The 21,096-nt window shown below is 40.6% G+C and overlaps 1 protein-coding gene across 1 annotated transcript in view; it reads right to left on the bottom strand.

Annotated features, from left to right (window-relative positions):
• The window catches only part of LOC310780212 (uncharacterized protein), a 96,911-nt gene extending 75,815 nt beyond the window's left edge, over nucleotides 1-21,096 (bottom strand). The window contains exons 1-6 of the mRNA XM_083640793.1: nucleotides 20,800-21,096; nucleotides 16,692-16,792; nucleotides 15,686-15,755; nucleotides 9,283-9,413; nucleotides 5,512-5,600; nucleotides 3,899-3,998 (exon numbers count right to left, since the gene is read on the bottom strand). Of these exons, the coding sequence (XP_083496919.1) occupies nucleotides 3,899-3,998; nucleotides 5,512-5,600; nucleotides 9,283-9,413; nucleotides 15,686-15,755; nucleotides 16,692-16,792; nucleotides 20,800-21,049 (741 nt within the window). The 5' untranslated portion in view covers nucleotides 21,050-21,096. The remainder of the gene's footprint in view (nucleotides 1-3,898; nucleotides 3,999-5,511; nucleotides 5,601-9,282; nucleotides 9,414-15,685; nucleotides 15,756-16,691; nucleotides 16,793-20,799) is intronic.

Raw genomic sequence — 21,096 nt, 5'->3', positions numbered from 1 at the left:
CAGCGGGATTCCATTTTATTTGATTAAAGTTGACTAGTGTGTTTCCCACACATAGACTTTACATGGGCACAGGTATAATAACTGTTTGTTATTAAGTAAAGTTTGTTTGGCTTTTTATTATTTAAGTTTATTAGCATTTTTTTTAATCAGTCGAGAACAACACCACCTGTAATCGATTAAAGGAGATTTTTTTTTTTTAAACCTGGACCCTATTCTCCCTCCTACACATACTGTATGTGTCTAATAAAGTCATCTATTTTCCACACTGTATGTGTCTAATAAAGTCATCTATTTTCCACACTGTATGTGTCTAATAAACTCATCTATTTTCCACACTGTATGTGTCTAATAAACTCATCTATTTTACACACTGTATGTGTCTAATAAACTCATCTATTTTCCACACTGTATGTGTCTAATAAACTCATCTATTTTCCACACTGTATGTGTCTAATAAACTCATCTATTTTCCACACTGTATGTGTCTAATAAACTCATCTATTTTCCACACTGTATGTGTCTAATAAACTCATCTATTTTACACACTGTATGTGTCTAATAAACTCATCTATTTTACACACTGTATGTGTCTAATAAACTCATCTATTTTCCACACTGTATGTGTCTAATAAACTCATCTATTTTCCACACTGTATGTGTCTAATAAACTCATCTATTTTCCACACTGTATGTGTCTAATAAACTCATCTATTTTACACACTGTATGTGTCTAATAAACTCATCTATTTTCCACACTGTATGTGTCTAATAAACTCATCTATTTTCCACACTGTATGAGTCTAATAAACTCATCTATTTTCCACACTGTATGTGTCTAATAAACTCATCTATTTTCCACACTGTATGTGTCTAATAAACTCATCTATTTTCCACACTGTATGTGTCTAATAAACTCATCTATTTTCCACACTGTATGTGTCTAATAAACTCATCTATTTTCCACACTGTATGTGTCTAATAAACTCATCTATTTTCCACGCTGTATGTGTCTAATAAACTCATCTATTTTCCACACTGTATGTGTCTAATAAACTCATCTATTTTACACACTGTATGTGTCTAAGAAACTCATCTATTTTACACACTGTATGTGTCTAATAAACTCATCTATTTTCCACACTGTATGTGTCTAATAAACTCATCTATTTTCCACACTGTATGTGTCTAATAAACTCATCTATTTTCCACACTGTATGTGTCTAATAAACTCATCTATTTTCCACACTGTATGTGTCTAATAAACTCATCTATTTTACACACTGTATGTGTCTAATAAACTCATCTATTTTCCACACTGTATGTGTCTAATAAACTCATCTATTTTCCACACTGTATGTGTCTAATAAACTCATCTATTTTCCACACTGTATGTGTCTAATAAACTCATCTATTTTACACACTGTATGTGTCTAATAAACTCATCTATTTTCCACACTGTATGTGTCTAATAAATTCATCTATTTTACACACTGTATGTGTCTAATAAACTCATCTATTTTCCACACTGTATGTGTCTAATAAACTCATCTATTTTCCACACTGTATGTGTCTAATAAACTCATCTATTTTCCACACTGTATGTGTCTAATAAACTCATCTATTTTCCACACTGTATGTGTCTAATAAACTCATCTATTTTCCACACTGTATGTGTCTAATAAACTCATCTATTTTCCACACTGTATGTGTCTAATAAACTCATCTATTTTACACACTGTATGTGTCTAATAAAGTCATCTATTTTCCACACTGTATGAGTCTAATAAACTCATCTATTTTCCACACTGTATGTGTCTAATAAACTCATCTATTTTCCACACTGTATGTGTCTAATAAACTCATCTATTTTACACACTGTATGTGTCTAATAAACTCATCTATTTTCCACACTGTATGTGTCTAATAAACTCATCTATTTTCCACACTGTATGTGTCTAATAAAGTCATCTATTTTACACACTGTATGTGTCTAATAAACTCATCTATTTTACACACTGTATGTGTCTAATAAACTCATCTATTTTCCACACTGTATGTGTCTAATAAACTCATCTATTTTCCACACTGTATGTGTCTAATAAACTCATCTATTTTCCACACTGTATGTGTCTAATAAACTCATCTATTTTCCACACTGTATGTGTCTAATAAACTCATCTATTTTCCACACTGTATGTGTCTAATAAACTCATCTATTTTCCACACTGTATGTGTCTAATAAACTCATCTATTTTCCACACTGTATGTGTCTAATAAACTCATCTATTTTCCACACTGTATGTGTCTAATAAACTCATCTATTTTCCACACTGTATGTGTCTAATAAACTCATCTATTTTCCACACTGTATGAGTCTAATAAACTCATCTATTTTCCACACTGTATGAGTCTAATAAACTCATCTATTTTCCACACTGTATGTGTCTAATAAACTCATCTATTTTCCACACTGTATGTGTCTAATAAACTCATCTATTTTACACACTGTATGAGTCTAATAAACTCATCTATTTTCCACACTGTATGTGTCTAATAAACTCATCTATTTTCCACACTGTATGTGTCTAATAAACTCATCTATTTTCCACACTGTATGTGTCTAATAAACTCATCTATTTTACACACTGTATGTGTCTAATAAACTCATCTATTTTACACACTGTATGTGTCTAATAAACTCATCGTGACACTTTTTTTTTCAAATTGGTCGAGTATTCACCGAGATAGCCTTGTTTCCAGCTGGAGCAATGTGCTCAAACAACTACACAGTGTACTACACAGTGTACTACACAGTGTACTACACAGGGCAATCCCGCACCGCATCGTCAATACACGTTAATAAAACTGCTTGTTTTGCTGGCTGGGAGGCTCAAACTGTCAATAGTGTCTGGCAACATGGAAATGACTCTATATATATTTAGCTGATTGATGGATGGTTTTGGCCACTTCTTCCTTTCACTTTTGGGACATGGAAGAGTCTCCAGCACAGCGCTGTTAATGAGAGAGGGGAAATTCTCCGTGGTGGTGACACAGCGCGAGCTTGGCTGTCTTGCTGCTTGCCCCTCTGTCTGCTCCCCTCTTTCTCCTCGCCTGCTCGTACGCCCCGGAGAATAATATTCATGGATAGAGTCGTCTCTCCATGCGAGCCATCGACTATTTTTTGGACTCGCGTTTGCAGCAAATTGTTGTCTGTTGCCATCTTGGGGTCCTTACACAGCTCACGTGAGATGGCAGGTTTCCCAGAGCTGCAGCTCTGCTTGCTATTGGTCTGTGACCGGCAAGCTACGTGATCACTGGACAGGCGACCTGTCAATCACCCCACTTTCTATCATCTATTTTACTCTAAACAGGCGAGTTATATAAAAAAAATACCCCCCTACAGTTGTTATGAAAAGGTGAAATTCGCTATATAGACCAGTCAGGCTGTAAAGATGCTTCATCACTGTTACAAAGTGGGGCATTTTAACATGGGGGTGAACGGGAATGACGTCACTTCTGGGCCCTGCCTCAAGTGGCCATTCGAGGAACTACAGCTTGATAAGACGAGGCCAACTTGGCTTTGTTTTGCCTTGGAAGCGGAAGCGGTGCATCTTGTTGTTGCGTGCTCATGATGTCACAGCTGCTCATGACGTCACAGCTGCTCATGATGTCACAGCTGCTCATGATGTCACAGCTGCGCCTGGTGCCAGGGGCCAGGGGCAAAACATGGCTGCCACCAGTGTGGCTGTTTTTCACAGTTTCAGATGATAACAACGCTATTGCAATTTGCAATCCATGTCCCGCACGGGTTCCGAGAGGAGGGGAAACGTCCGACACACACACACACACACACACACACACACACACACACACACACACAGATCTATATCAGATGTACCATGTGCATGAGTGGTCCCAGAGCTACGGCACTGTCCACACAGCGGCCCGTCACCACGATGTCAGCACCCAGGTCCAGACACCGCTGGATAGGAACAGCACTACACACAGAGGTACATTTAAACTGTTTAGTACAGTACTTTACACAGAGAGAGGGCGGGTAGATAGATAGATAGACCGATAGATAGATAGATAGATAGATAGATAGATAGATAGATAGATAGATAGATAGATAGATAGATAGATAGATAGATACGTAGATAGATAGGTAGATAGATAGATAGATAGATAGATAGATAGATAGATAGATAGATGGATAGATAGAAAGTAACAATAATAATAAATTAAACTTATATAGTGCTTTTCAAGAAGTCAAAAACGCTTTATACACTGGGGGGGTGTATAAAGCACAGATAGTGGTGTTCGAGTTATTGTTTACACACTGAGCAAGGGTCACTGCCACACGCTGGTAATACGTGTTAAAACCAGGTTGAACACGGTTTACAACCTGCTGCTGTTCAATGATTCTGTTGTATAGTGGAAATCTAAATGTGTTTGGCTTCTCACAGAAGACTGTAAAGAAAGAGAGACAGAAGACTGTAAAGAAAGATAAGATGTTGAATGACTATGTTGGTGATGTTTAAATAAAAAAGAATGACATGATGTAACTGCTTGCTTTATGGTCAATTCTTAATGTAAATATGAATATTTTTTAATACTGCACCAGGTTAGAGGGTTCCTTGTACAATTTACAGCATTAGTTCTTTGAGAATCTCTTCCATTATCAAAGCAAAACTGGTATCGTAACTAAAATATCGATATCGAATCGTATCGGAAATCATATCGACTTGGGACCTTGTGTATCGGAATCGTATCGTATTGGGAAGTCAGTGGCGATACCCAGCCCTAGTTATGCGTGTTTCACTGTGTGTGTGTGTGTGTGTGTGTGTGTGTGTGTGTGTGTGTGTGCATGCATGTATGTTTATATATATACAGTATCTACAGATCCTTTCTCTGCTGTTCTAAACTTTCTATTATCAGTGTGACAGTGGTGTTGCACACACTGTTGTTCTGCAGCCATTCATCTTCACATGAACCACCTCACTCTTTCTGCTGCCCTACAAAGGCAACCACCAACAACACAAAGGTCAAAGGTCACCACCACTGTCTATCTCATGGTGTGTTGCTGACACGACCTACTGGCCTCTCACCTAGTGCAGCAGTGATCCTTGAGTTGTTAAAGCTCAAAAATCTCTGCATAATAAGTAATAACTTTTGGCTTTGCAACTGCCTCATTGTGTGCGTACACGACATTAAATATTGTTGACAGCTACCACCGATACAGCTATCCTAGACTTGAGCTAGGTCATTGGTTGTTAACAATATAGCATTAGTCTGGGATAGTTTGATCCAAAGAGCAGATTTAGCAATATTTTATAATATAAAATATTATATATATATATATAAGTATTATATTTATTATAGTATTATATTATTATATATGATATAATATTTTATGTGTTTTAATAACCAGTATGATCAATTCAATCCATCCATCCAACCACAGGAAGCATAGATTTCAAGTGTACATACTGTATGTGTGTCCTTACTTACCCCAGGTAAGCATTCATACTGTGGAGTGTTTTGGGTAGCTGCTGCCTACTGCTCCCATCAGCCATCTTGACATCAGAGAGACTGTGTTTCTGAGAGAGGAGGAGAGGAGAGGAGAGGAGAGGAGAGGAGAGGAGAGAGGAGAGGAGAGGGGAGGAGAGGAGGGGAGGGGAGAGGAGAGGAGAGGAGGGGAAGGGAGGAGAGGAGAGGCGAGGAGAGGAGGAGAGGAGAGGAGAGGAGAGGAGAGGAGGGGAGAGGCGAGGAGGAGAGGAGAGGAGAGGAGAGGAGAGGAGAGGAGAGGAGAGGAGAGGACAGGAGAGGAGAGGAGAGGAGAGGAGAGGAGAGGAGAGGAGAGGAGAGGAGAGGAGAGGAGAGGAGAGGAGAGGAGAGGAAAATATGTATTTATTTTTTGTTTTATTTACTTTTTGATTGATTTATTTGCACATATTAAAATCAAAAACAGACAAAAGGGTGAAGGGGGAAAACAGACAGGAAACGCTACTGGCCTTATTCTGGGCTTATTCTTAAGAAATTAGACCAATAGTAATAATAATCCGAACAAAGCATACAGTCTAAACAAAAACAAGAGAAAAGAACACGCAAACAAGAAACAAGAAAAAGACAAACTGTAAATAAAAAAAGGAGAAAAGAACAAAAAAAGATAACAAAAGAGCAGCAACCAAAATTAAACATTGAAATAAATTTAAACATTGAAGTAAATTAATTTACACCAGCCATTCTCAACCACTGGTAGGCCTCAGAGTGCCATCTAGTGGATTGCAATGGCAGTGGTACTCCCAAATGGTTAGATTAAAATGATCTCTTTTCTTCTTCTTTTTTGGGTGAAATTTACAAATCTATTTTTTTTTTTATATCTAAATGTGCTCAAGAATTCACATATAAAAAAAGACTAATTAAAATGCATAATTTAAATTATTTTTGTCATGTAACTCGCTCTCTCTCTTATTTGGGAAGGTGTTCCATGTTTGTTTGTTTTTCCGCTACAAAAGGTTGACAACCGCTGAATTACATCCATTGGTCATCTATCTACTAGTCTCAACGTCAGACCCATGAGAGTTCTTACACTGATACACTAGGTTACTGCATGCTGCAGAGCTCTCTCTGGGTCTGGGACACTTTCCCTCAGCCAGCTGGGGTCAGAAGTGAACCGTTCAGTTAGCCAGTGATTGGCCAGTGGTGGATTCAGTCTTCCCCAATAGAGAGCCGCAGGGATGACGTATTTTTGTAGTCAGAACGTGGAAGTCCCGGACTTCCTGGTTCTTCACTGTTTCTGTCTATGGGATTTTTGAATGGGTTTTTGCCGCAATGCTTCAAATAAGGTCTCTGGGCAACGCAAGCTTAATCAAACGCGAACCAGTGTTCAGCCAGATAATCTTCACACATGAGGACCACTTTCATGAGTTTTGTAGCGTAAATGCGAGCCCTAGAAGTAAAAAGCTCGAGCTAAGCTAATCCAGAACGACACACAGTGTCGCATAGGCTTCCACGTCACGTCAGCACTCAACCTGGACTGTTGTTGATGTGTGCGCTGCTGTGCACTGATTACCCCGGGCTGAACGGGCTGAACCAGGTGAGGGAAAGAGAATTTCCATGTTCGTCCTTTGAAGTGATGACGTTATTGACGTATAATATCCCGGTCGACTCAACAGTGTAGTCTCATTTAGCCGTTTGCTAGCTAGCCGCCCTTTTAACGGCACATAAAAGCTTAAAAACTCATAAAAGTGGTCTTCATGTGTGAAGATTATCCTACTGAACACTAGTTCGCGTTTGATTAAGCTTGCATTGCCCAGAGACCTTATTAGAAGCATCGCGCCAAAAACCCATTCAAAAATCCCATAGGTGAAAACAGTGAAGAACCAGGAGTGTTAACACGTTCACTGCCACTGACGTATTAATACGTCAAAAATCGATTTTTTTTTTTTGACGGTGGGATGTGCATCTAACCCTTTTACATCTCTTATATAAGTATTGGACGTGTACAACGTGTACAACCCATTCCACCGACCCACTAAGTGGCGACAAGGAAGGAGGAAGGCAAGCAAAAAGCAGTGTGACGAAGCCATTCTCATGAAAATGGATTGGCGAAAACGCTTTCGTTTTCGCGCTGATTGCTGGCAGTGCGGGATTGCAAATTTGCATAATAGATCACGGATGGAACACACTTTGAAACACGCAGCATAAATATGACCAGAATCGCAAAAGCTTCTCTCAACCAAAACTCCAAGAAGCGAGCGAGTCCTCCATCCAGACTTCCTCAAACAGCGGCCGCGCAGACAGGCACAGCAGCAGCAAAGCAATGAGACTGGTGACGCGAGGTTACAGCAGCAGCAACGAGCTTGTGACACGGCCGCTGCGGCCAAGAGGACACACACGGAGGGAGGAGTTGGAAGCAACTCTCCCTCTCGCTCTCTCCCTCTCTCTCTCTCTCTCTCTCTCGCTCTCTCTCTCTCCCTCCCTCCCTCCCTCTCTCTCTCTCTCTCTCTCTCCCTCTCTCCCTCTCACTAGGATTAAACCTAGTGCGTCTCCCTCCCGAGAGGGAGGGAGAGAGAGAGAGAGGGAGGGAGAGCGAGAGGGAGGGAGAGAGAGAGAGAGAGAGAGGGAGGGAGAGCGAGAGGGAGGGAGAGAGAGAGAGAGCGAGAGGGGGAGGGAGAGAGAGAGAGAGAGAGAGCCAAAAATGAATGGTTAAAGTGACTGTTCTATCGAATTTCACAAAAAGCCGTTTATCTCTGAATATTTTTTCTGACGCTGAAACCATGCTGTATTCAACTGCTAATGCTTACATAACTACTAACTCTACAAACTAACTCTTTTAGATAGAGAAAGCACACATTCTATTAGTTCTTTTGAGATATTGTGTGTTCACAAAATCTTAGCAGAAAAGAATCCTCGGGTCTTGAAAGATGAGCCAGAATCCTCAAAAACCCCTCTGGCAGAAGCTAACTACAGTAAAAAAAAAACGTCTGGCAGTGAATGTGTTAACATGGATGATTTCCGGACTCGTTCCTGCGGCTCTCTATGAGTAACGACTTTGCGATCAGACAACAGGGCCTCCCCAGCCCATTTTTCCAACCGCTCTCTCATTGGTGCTACGACCTGTCACTCATTCAATTTCACCCCCCTAGATGTGCCCTCAAACCCCAGCAGTGGCTGTGAAGTGGTACAGACTCATTCATGTAGTATGAAGCAGGAGCGCAGCGATTCAACGTCAGATTTGAGTCTGGAGAGGGACTATCCATCTACTAATTCCAGGAATGTGTGTGTGTGTGTGTGTGTGTGTGTGTGTGTGTGTGTGTGTGTGTGTGTGTGTGTGTGTGTGCACGCGCGCGCGCGCGCGTGCGTCTGTCTGTGTGTCCTTCACCTATCTTGAGAAGCGTTCCTCCGATTGGCTTCACACTTGCCAGGTTTGTTGCCGGGGACCCAAGGAAGTGCAGTGTCGGATTTGGTGCAATATGGACGTGCAATATTAAAGGAGCATTTCAGTGTTTTTCAACCTGGACCTTATTTTCATAACTTTTTGTGTCTAAATGACTAATCTGAATTTTCTGTATGGTTTTCTGTTTGTTTTTGATCCAGTGTTGAGCGAGATTGCGGCAGGGGGCATACGTGCACCGTGCATGCATGTGGGTTCACTAAATGAGCTTGTTTTTGCAAAGTACAGGCTCAGATTGTAAGTATATAGAGAGAGAACGGGCACTGCACTAGCCATGAAAAAGCAGCGGACGACAACAGTGATTTAGATGGCGGGGGCCTTACGTGGGGCATGAGGTCATCGCCTGTCACCACGGCAACCTTGAGGTCGAGGCCCGCCTTCTTGATGACTTCCTGTATGGCCGCGGCACAGGCCAGAGGGTTCACGCCGCCCGCGTTACTGACCACACGGATACCTGGAAGAAGAGACAGAGAGTACATTTAGATTAGGGGTGCACCGATCGATTGGCAAGCAATCTGTATCGGCCGATTTTGACCTCAAATATGCGATCGGCTGATTGCCGATATTTCGGCTGATTGCAGATATTTTTTTATATAAAAAAAACAAATGTAAATAAAAAAAAGCCCTATCACTAATCAGGCTTTCCAACGATATAAAATACAATGCCAATTCGTATTATTAAAGGGGAGAAATAATCGACCGAAATAACGTTTCCAAACTTTTTTTGAGGAGTTTATATATCGGTGATCGGTGATCGGTGATCGGTCGATGATCGGTTGGGCAGATATTTCCCATAGGCGATCGGCAATCGGTGATCGGTGGCAAAAAAACGAGATCGGTGCACCCCTAGTTTAGATGCATGCTAACAGTTAGGGATGTCACGATACTAGAAAATGTCGATACTCAATACTATTTTCGATACCACGGGGGGTAAATGAGAACACGAAAAGGCATATAAATAAAGACGGACAGATGGACAGGCACACGCTTCTCCATAATCTCGGGCTGCTAAAACTCATAAAAACTGTACATACACAGCAGATTAGCCCTGCTCTAGTCATCAGCCTATCACAACACTTTCAAGGTTCAACGTTCAAGGATATTGTCATTCCATAACATGAGACATGGAAGGGAACGAAATACAAACTCAAGGTCCTGGTGGATATATCAACTATACCTAGGATATAATAAAACAAAATCAGCTAACAGTACTAAAAGGAGAAAAATATAAAAACAACATCGAAACAACATAAAAACATAGTACCTGATGTAAGAGCAAGGGAGACATTTAAGGTGCAATGTGTTGGCTCAACATAGGAGCCACTTAAAGTGCATTTTGTTACGCTCACAGCTGGCGGCATTTAAGGTGCAAAGAATGTGGCAGCGGTTCATTACACGAGCAGCAGTTTAGATATATACATATATAGATATAATACATACTATGTACTATATATAAAAGATCATATATATGTATATAATTGGATACGTGAAAATAAGGTGAAATTATATTATTATTTATTATAATAATTAATTATTATTATATATTATAATATAACGTTATTCAACGTTTGAGCTTGTTGAAGCAACAGATACCCGTCAATAGCCGCTTTCAGACATGCCATGGAACTCGGGAGTTATCTAGAGGGCATCCGGATGGCGGTGTATGTATGAACACATTTTGGTGAGCTATGCGCGCCCCCGTGACCCTCCTACTCTGTGGCTGTGTGACTAGAGTGCTAGGTAGTCACACGGGTGGATTGTTCCCCCTCCCCTCCAGAATGCTGTAAAGTACCTGAGCGAGTGGGAGGAGGCAAGGGAGGCAGCGGAGACATAGACAAGACAGCGTGACAGATTATTATTAAATAAATAGTCGATGTGAATGAGCAAGTGCACAAACATCATGCAGTTTCAGTTTTTCCAAATGAAGCTGGAGCTGCTCCACGTGTCAGCCAACAGGCTACGTGTTGCTTGATTGAAACGCTGGGTTTGATCTATTTCTGCAAAGCTTCACGCAGCACGCCACCTTCGAACTAGAGCATTTTTGGACGCGAGGGTCATCCTGCTTCCCAGTATTGGACATCGACAAATAATTGCTTTTATTTTTGAAGGTAAAAACGTCTAGCTTCCTGTATTCTGTATATTTCTAGCAGGATTGATGCATTTTAGGACTGAACTCTCGCCACATCAGACTTGAGGAAATCGATGCATCTGGGCGTGAGTTGTAGGTTTGTTTAATTCCTTAGCGTTATGCGCGAACGTTAGTTGGCAATTATCGCCCATTATGTAGGCTATTTTTAACAACTTGTTATCAGACTCTGCATGTCGTGCTAGTTTGTTGAATGTGATTCACTTTGTGCCATTAAGGCTGTAGCCTAGACTGCTGTCTTCCATGCATGAAGTGCAGCTGTGTGGTCAGTCGTCATGCCACAATTCCCCCCACCGCCGCCCCCTCTCTACTTTACACCCGGAGCTGCTCCACATGTATGAAAGCAACATGCCTCATGTCTGAAAGGTACACTTCACGTATCCCCGGGGTCAGCAACCCTGACCTGACCCGGAGTTCATGTCTGAAAGTGGCTCATCATAGGGAGAGAAAAATCAGTACTGTTTGATTTTTCATTAACTCATTCTCTGCCAGGGTCATTTCGGTCTGTGTGCTCCCAGTGCCAGGATTTTGAGCATATTTCCTGATCTTCCAGGACCCACAGAATATTCTATGCTAGGAATAAAATTACACAACATATCTCACATTAAGCAGAGACTCTATTCTTACCCCTTGTAAAAAACTGAAACTCTACCATGTTTCCTTGTTTAGTTACAAGCAGTGGAAGTTAGCTTGTTTTCACTAAAAATGCCCTCCTTGGGAAGGGAAATATGAGAAAAAGAGGTTTTTAGTGAAGTGACACCGTTTCAAGCAGAACTCTCTTTTGAGCCTTTTATTTTTTGCCTCAGTGACACATCAGACATATACAGTTTTATTTGTTTTCCCAAAAAAATAAAAATAAAAATAAAAAAAAGTTTTTACTGACTTTTACTTCCTGGAACTTATTTACCAGATAGTCCAAGACTGGACGGACCAAATGAACCCTTATGCTCGCTCGCTCGCTCTCTCTCTCTCTCTCTCTCTCTCGCTCTCTCTCTCTCTCTCTCTCTCTCTCTCTCTCTCTCGAGTCTCACACACACGCACACAGGAATCACAGGCAGCTGCTCAATGGCCGCAAATGCTGCTCAATGCACAAATGGCCACTCATGATCGTCACTAACGTATCGATCACAATAAAACTACATACCTTCTGCACAACGTTGCACAACACAGAGCTAGTCGAGTCGCTAAGTTTACACAGACGGCTGTGTGTGATCATTTCATCTCAAACGCGATACAAAAAATAGGCTACAACAACAAAAGAAACGCCCGCGTCTTCCTCGCCATCCGAGAACTCTGGGTCGGACTCTGTTTCGGACTCTGTTTACTGCTAAATGGGTGACTATACTATAAATACTAAACGTGATTTAGCGGGTTCCTTTCATCAGTTTGACTTGAAACAATGTCACAGGCTGGGAAAGGGTCTGATCTAATGTAAACAAGCAAAACATGAAAGTACGTCCGAGTACGTCCTTGGCACAGAACGCCATTGTTAAAAGTACGTCCGAGTACGTCTTTGGCAGAGAATGAGTTAAGAGAAAGCACTGTTGGTATCGATAAAAAATGCAAATGAGTATTGTATCGGTTTTAATTTTTTTGTATTAATACTTATTGATACTCTCGATACTTCTTGACAAGTTGACAACCCTACTAACAGTTGTTTGATCTTAACTTGATCAAGGCAATATAGAAACGTGGTATGTTGCACTCAAAACCTGATGTTTTCATATGTTGTTGTTTTTCTAGAATAGATGGATGTAAACATTTCTGCAAAACTCAACAGAGCGCTGGTACAGAGTTGAGAAGATGCAGGAAAACCAGCTTTGTATCATTATAATGTGGGTGGTACCACATATATGCAGATGAACAATCTATACTGTCCCTCTATGTTGCCTGCACCCAGAGCTCCCTGTTCACCTGCCAGCCGAAACTTCGCCTGCCAGCTGGTATGGCTCGTTAAAGTCGAGCTGAACCCAAAAATGACTTTTCTTTTCTTTTAGTTCAAATACCTGGGTATGCAGTGCACCTATTTAATAATGTATGCAAAAAAAAATCACAAAAATCTAATTTCTTTAGTTTTTCACACTTTTTCACATCAAAAGTTCATTTTTCAAGATTTCATTGATAACAGAAATCTACAGTTTTCTGACGTCACCTAGTACTATCAAATTTCTACCCCATTTCAACCAATCATATCACGACATGGCAGCTGTCAATAAAATCTTCATTACAGGATAATTTTCTCTTCCAAATGAAGTAGAAAATGGCGCCTAGTGCCTGTCATCTGGCAGAATTCCTATCCCATAAACTAACCACTAACTTGGCCAATTGTATGAAACATTAGAGCCATATGAAATCCGCGTTAACGAATCGCGGACGGAATCGCGGAATTGACCAATAAAAATGGAATCTACTGTAAAACGTGGAATACTGCAGAATTTGCCATAATTGGGCTGAAATTCAATATATAATGTTAATAAGGTGATGTCACACACACAGCTGCCTGCGCTTACAGTGGACTCATCTGCAGTAACGTAACTATAGTTAACGAGCGCATTAACAAGCGCATTCCAGCAATGCGACAACGTGCAGAAAGAACCCTGTTTGAAGTGTGCGTGAAGTAGCCTGCTATAATGTTAGCGTTAGATCTCAGCTGTGAATGATTCTGCATCATTCGACCTTCTCACTATTCTATTTAATTCTGTTATGTTGTTTGTTTAAAACGTTAGCATAACGTTAACTACTTGCAGACGTCTTGATCACGTTAGATCAATTGACTGTTTAAATAGCCTACTTTGTAGACAGTTATCAATGTTACTTGCCTTCAAAGCCTTCCGACCGTAGTCTAGATGGCAACAGGGAATGAAAGACGAAATATCCACTTTTGCACATGATGAAGCTGGAAAAGTTTCAATTGTGGCTGTGTATTCTTAATCAGTTGACACATGCCGTTTTTACACAATTTCTTCTTTCTCTAATACTCACGTTAAGACGTTGAAGTTAGCAAAGATAAACACCACCACTTCCTGTTATAACTTTCAAAATAAAATTATATTTGAAGCATTTTCTGTTGAAGTGAATGTTTTGTTCACAGTTGTTTTTTCTTTACTTGAAGCACACAATGAGAAGCTTAAAAGCACTTTACAAACATAAAAATTATATAGAATGTTTTGTACAGTCATCTACTGTATTTCTGACTTGAATCACTTGTTAAAAATGGTGCATTGTTATGTAAACTGATTGTTATATCGTATTAAATTGTGGACATTTATTCATCCCCACATATTAGACACTATTTCTGATGGTAAATTGAGCGTAAAAAGCAAAACACAGAATTCAGAACAATTAAAACGGAAAAAACGGAATTCGGGAAAAAATAAAATGGAATTTGGAAAAAAATAAAACGGATTTCATATGGCTCTAATGAAACATGAACAAAAAACAAAAACAATCATCTCTAAGAATGCAAAGAAATGTAACTGGCTCGTTAAAACGCGCATTCCAGGAATATCGTATTTACAGAAATAGCGTAAAAGGCTTGGTTGTCAGGGGTCTCCCCTCGGAGATTCCAGGCGGGCGGGCAGCACCCACGCATCGGATTGTCCGCTCGCTCCGCACGAAGCAGCTGGCTGCCTGGTACTCCGCGGATCCCACTCGCGTAGCACGACAACACGCTGAATCCCACTCGATTTGGGGGTGGAACACGCCATGATTGACCAATGCCAAAGCCAGTCGACAGAATTGTCAAATCAAATCATCGACATGATACTATGACCCGCCTCTCAACTTGTCATCTCAGACAAATTATGTTTTCAGTCTGAAACGGACTGCGAACGACGAACGGGTTCAGTTCGACTTTAAAGCTCCCCATGCAACTGACTGGAGGTGCACATACAAAAATGTGTAAATACAATCTGCAGCTCGAATAATAGCCATGCGATCTGCTCTACTTCCTCGTACCGGTGATGTCACTGGTACGAGGAAGTAGAGCAGATGCTGAAGCCACGCCCCAGAGACCGAAGCCTTGTTCGGAATGGTTTACTCACTCACTCATTCACACACTCACTATTCCCCATGTGCTGTTTATCATATAGTGAACTATTTAAGGAACGATGAAACAAAGTTTGGGTGGGACACTACCTCACTCTTCTTCTCCTTTGGTAAACACGACAGCTTTGCATTGTGGTTTATGGGAGAAAACATAGGGTACATTCGCTGTTCACTAGAAATTGCAGTGCATTGTGGGTAGTTTATAGTGGACTACATAGTGAATCAAATTAACAGTTGGGAATTCGGACACGAGTTAAAAAAAAATGGCGAACACACTATAGTCCACTATTTCTGTAATATGCACCAGTTTTGAACAGGGCTAGAAGAGAGCATTAAACGTTTTTCACTAGGGCTGAATGGTTCTGCTTGGTTGGTCGACACAGGAAGTAATCTAGAGGAAATGTAGAATGTTTATGTTGTCAAGTGAAAACCGTCTATTGCCTTACGCGGTTCGCGGTCTTAAAGGGATACACACACAAATGCTGCATCAGGTATCAATGGGTTAAGCAGATGAACCCCAGCGCCTCACTCACCTTTCTTCTGGATGTCATTAATGAACGGAGCCAGAGCTGCTTGGACAAAGTCTGGAGCGTAGCCCATATTCTGCAGGAGGAGAGGACCAGGCTAATTAACGGAGTGAATAATAAGCATCACACTGATTCAGCATTCAGCAGGTAAAGTAACAGTTTACATGCTAAATCTTTAAAGAGTACATTTGTATGTGATTTTTGATTTTATTTTATTTATAACCCATATGATGCGAGCACCTGCCCCCCCGGCATTTTCACATTATCTAATCTGGCCCCCATTCAAAAAAGTTTGGACACCCCTGGGTTAGGTGAACGGAAAAATCTCAAAGTGAGCTTGCTTGATTAACCAATATACTGCCTGGAGGGACACAGATGCTATATTTTGAGAGACAAGCCGAGGGCCCTCTAAAATCGCGGACTTGGGACATGGCCGCTTTACAGCATGTGCGCCTGATTCCATCCTTCACTCCCAAATACATCCTAACATGCTTATATTTATCTTTAGACCAAGGTGCAATATCACAGTCAGTAGAGCTGCAACCATTAATCGATTACGTGTCAACTATTAAATTAGGCGCCAAATATTTTGATAATCGATGAATTGGATTGAGTAATGTTTTAAGAAGAAGAAAGGAGTCACAATTCTCTGATTCCAGCTTCTTAAAGGTGCATATTTTCTGCTTTCTTTACTCCTCTATGACAGTCAAATTAATCTCTTTGGGTTGTGGACAAAACAAAGATTTGAGGACGTCAACTTGGGCTTTGGGAAACACTGAATGACATTTTTCACCATTTTCTCACATTTTATAGACAAAACAACTAATCGATTAATCAAGAAAATAATCGACAGATTAATCGACAATGTTTAATCATTAGCTGCAGCCCAAAGTCAGACAACAGGACACACACGCACACACACACACACACACACCCATGCGCGCACACGCAACACACACACACACACACACACACACACACACACACACACACACACACAGGTGTAACTCACAGGCATCTTGGTCTTGGCCGCGGTGAGCAGAGACATGGTGATCTCACTGAGGTAGTCAAACACCAAAAAGTCCAGCTTCCCACTGTAGATCAACTGGGGCACTGCACACACGCAGACACACACACACACACACACACACACACACACACACACACACACACACACACACCACACACACACACACACACACACACAGCTGAAAGCATTGAAGGTCCAAGAAAACACACATTACATGACACACAATAATTAAAAAAAAAAGCAAATATATGCTATGACAGACAATAGCATGGTCAGCTAGCTCTCTAGCTGATATATACTATGACAGACAATAGCATGGTCAGCTAGCTCTCTAGCTGATATATACTATGACAGACAATAGCATGGTCAGCTAGCTCTCTAGCTGATATATACTATGACAGACAATAGCATGGTCAGCTAGCTCTCTAGCTGATATATGCTATGACAGACAATAGCATGGTCAGCTAGCTCTCTAGCTGATATATGCTATGACAGACAATAGCATGGTCAGCTAGCTCTCTAGCTGATATATGCTATGACAGACAATAGCATGGTCAGCTAGCTCTCTAGCTGGCCAACAGCCCAAATAATATATGGTCCGTACAACTCTATGCTTTAGAAAACAAACATAGAAAGGGAAAGTGATGTGACAAACATCAGTGTGTGTGTGTGTGTGTGTGTGTGTGTGTGTGTGTGTGTGTGTGTGTGTGTGTGTGTGTGTGTGTGTGTGTGTGTTAGGGCATTCACAGACTAGTCGACTAGTCGACTAGTAAAACCACTAGTCGACACACTGTGCTTAGTAGTCGACTAGTCGTTTTTTTTTTATCTTTAAGAAAGAACATGAGGTATTAACACGACATACATGGACTATCATATCCCATATCCCCCACAAAGAACATCAAAACACAACAAAACAAGAAAACTGCATAAGATACACAATAATCCAAGAACAAACAAGGCTATTGGACAAACAACCAAACAAAAACAATGCATTCAAAGTAAATACATAGATCTTGCCCTGTTGGCAGCTAGGAAATGTATAGCTTTAAATTGGAAAGCATCCAATCCCCCAGCTGTAGTTCACTGGTGGAATGAACTCTCAAGCTACCATACGTTGGATAACATTTACTACAAGAGCAAAGGCCGATTCTTAGACATCCCCAAAATATGGCAACCACATACAGAGTTTGACTTTAAGAACTTTTTACCCCAGTGTCATTAGGCCTATCAGGATACGAGCTGAATGCATTGTTTTTGTTTGGTTGTTTGTCCAATAGTCTTGTTTGTTCTTGGATTATTGTGTATCTTATGCAGTTTTCTTGTTTTGTTTTGTTGTGTTTTGATGTTCTTTGTGGGGGATATGGGATATGATAGTCCATGTATGTCGTGTAAATACCTCATGTTCTTTCTTAAAAAAGAAAGAAAAAAAAACGACTAGTCGACTACCTTTAGCGACGACTAGTCGACTAGTAAAATTCCCTAGTCGTGAATGCCCTAGTGTGTGTGTGTGTGTGTGTGTGTGTGTGTGTGTGTGTGTGTGTGTGTGTGTGTGTGTGTGTGTGGATGGGACCCTGGACCTGGCTGTATAATATATGACGGTTTTCTTTCATGTAGTTTGGGTCTGGCTAAAGTCATTGGTTGGGGGTTCTATTCCCACTGGGGACTCTTACTAAAAATACACAGGAGTTTCATTCCAAAATGAGATGGACCTATCCATCATCTGAACAAAATAATAAAGAACCGGGTAACAATCAAGTCATCTAAACACCTTGACTTTATTGACTTTGTTATTTTTAAATGAAGACAGAATCATTCATGAGTTTTTTGAAATATTGACTGATGAAGTTTAGGATACATTTTATTTTCCTAATTATACAGTATGTAGCATGTTGGAATGAAACCCTTCATATAGACTCACAGTAAGTGGTAACACTTTCTAATAACGTTCAGTCATAAGTCATTAACCTTTAGTTAATGATGAACTAATCACTTACAAAACATGAATATACATTTGTAGATGATTAATAAATGTTATGTTAACATAGTAAATGATGTGTAAATAATTTACAATTAATTTACAATGCTTTCTGCATCCCCTAATCTAAAGTGTAAACCATTCATCACACATAAATGTGCCTCAAGTATGGCCTCAGTAAACACTTTCCTAATGTGTTTATGGTCTCTCAATTACTAGTTTGAGACTATGTTGTATTTGCAGACTATGTTTTGGGGCGTGATTGACAGGTCGCTTGTCCACTGATCACACAGCTCACCGATGACGGACCAATAGCAGGCCGTGCTCTGTGAGGAACCCCTGGACTTGTGTCGAGATCCAAGATGGCAATGGCCAAAATGCCATAATATGTGAGGCGTCAAAAAACACAAGTCCACAGACCAATGGGTCGCTCCCTGCAGGCAGCCCATTCGAAAGAATGCAGGTTCAAGTGCACTTCCACATTGGCTTCAATTTTGACAGAGCTACCCCCTTGTATGTAACACATTTATGTGTGATGAATGGTTTACACTTTAGATTAGGGGATGCAGAAAGCCTTGTAAATGAATTTTAAATGATTTACACACCATTTATAACAGGTGAGGAACACTTTATTTACTAAAAGTTTATAGATGACTTACAACGCATTTGTGATATATTGACATAGCATTTATGAATCATTTACAAATGTATATTCATGTTTTGTAAGTGATTAGTTCATCATTAACTTAAGGCTTATAAATGACTTACGACTGAACGTTATTATAAAGTGTTACCGACTTCAGCAGCATTTCATTTACAAGAGGTTCACACATTAGCGAATGTAGAAGAGTGGCTGTTTTGATGGTTCTCTCTACCTACAATGCAGATAGCCAAACTGCTGGACACAACATCATACAATAACAGTAGGGATGCACGTCCCAATATATCGGCAATCATATCGGTATCGGCCGATGTTAGTCATTTTTTAACATATCGGCATCGCTCTGATGTTACAGTGTTAATATCGGTTATCGGTATCAGCCAAAATTGTCCCATTGAGAGGAAACAATGCAGTAAATCTATGATTTATGGGCTTTTCCACATGTTTTGGAAATAAAGAAATGCATTACTTTTTCAAATTCACTGTTTACATCATGTGTTTTTTCCATAAGTACAAAATTTGATGATCATAGAAAATTCTTTTTTTTTTTATACAAATCGGCAAGTATCGGTTACTGGCCGATATTAACATTGCTGTTATCAGCAATATTAATATCGGTTATCGATATCGGCCAAAATTGTCATATCGGTGCATCCCTAAATAACAATATTGTCAGATTTGTGTGTGAGAGACAGAATCTCATCAAATGGGGGTCCTAATGTGACTAAATCAGGGGTCCTAATGTGACTAAATCAGGGGTCCTTGATGTGAAAAAGGTTGTGAATCACTGAAATAAATAAAACAGCTCAACTGAATAGCTGACTCAGGGGTGGGCAAAAAAATATTCCAGAGTGCGATACTGACTTACATAAAGTAACCCAAGGGCCACACATTGGTACTGACTTACATAAAGTTACCCAAGGGCCACACATTGATACTGACTTACATAAAGTTACCCAAGGGCCACACATTGGACATTGGGAGTCATAGGGTTCATTCCAGTTGGGATTTAATTAGCCGTGACTTTTGCTCCAGTTAGCAGACAGCTAGCAGCCATACAGGTTGAGTGACAGCAATATATTTTGGCTGTACTACCTGCTGCTATTAGCCTTTTTCACTGCCCACCCAAGTCACCCATTTTGTGTCTAAAAGGCAGGAAGTAACAGATGCAAGCAAAACAGTTGGGTTTCCAACTTTCCGATCCGTTACTGCTTGCATTTTAGACACAAAATGGTTCAATTGGGTGGGAAGTGAAAAAGGCTAATGTTGTCAACAGCACTAGTTTAAGTTGATCAATACAGATTTGTCCACTTTTATGTCCATCTTGAAACATATCTCTCAAGCTAAGCATCATGTGGAGTGTAACTATGTGCCAAATGTTTTTGCAGCTATGTTACAGCCTATGCAGCTAAAATGCTACAAGCTTGAGCTCAAGCCAGTTTGTGTGAGTTTACCTGAAGTGGCGGTGTCGCCCCAGAAGCCAGAGGCACAGCCGATCCGCACTGTGTTCTTCACAGCAGAGGTCGTGTAAGCTTTGAGCGTGTTGGTGTTTTGGCATGTTGACAGCAGCTTGACAGGCGAGTTACAGTGCAAAAACCTCCAGTTACATAACGAGGTTGCGGACGTGTTCAAGTTATTTCCGTGCGAGAGCCGTCGGAAAGCCGCCGTGTGCGCGACACGGAATACATGTGGAAAATGTGACATTTGTAAATGAATGTGTGTACGCTGCGAAGCAGTGAGAAAGTTGACTC

The sequence above is a fragment of the Poromitra crassiceps genome (genome assembly GCF_964638095.1).
Source record: "Poromitra crassiceps genome assembly, chromosome: 7".
NCBI classification, from domain to species: domain Eukaryota; kingdom Metazoa; phylum Chordata; class Actinopteri; order Beryciformes; family Melamphaidae; genus Poromitra; species Poromitra crassiceps.
Note: the sequence above shows the minus strand (reverse complement) of the source record. Positions and strands in the feature narration are given on the sequence as shown.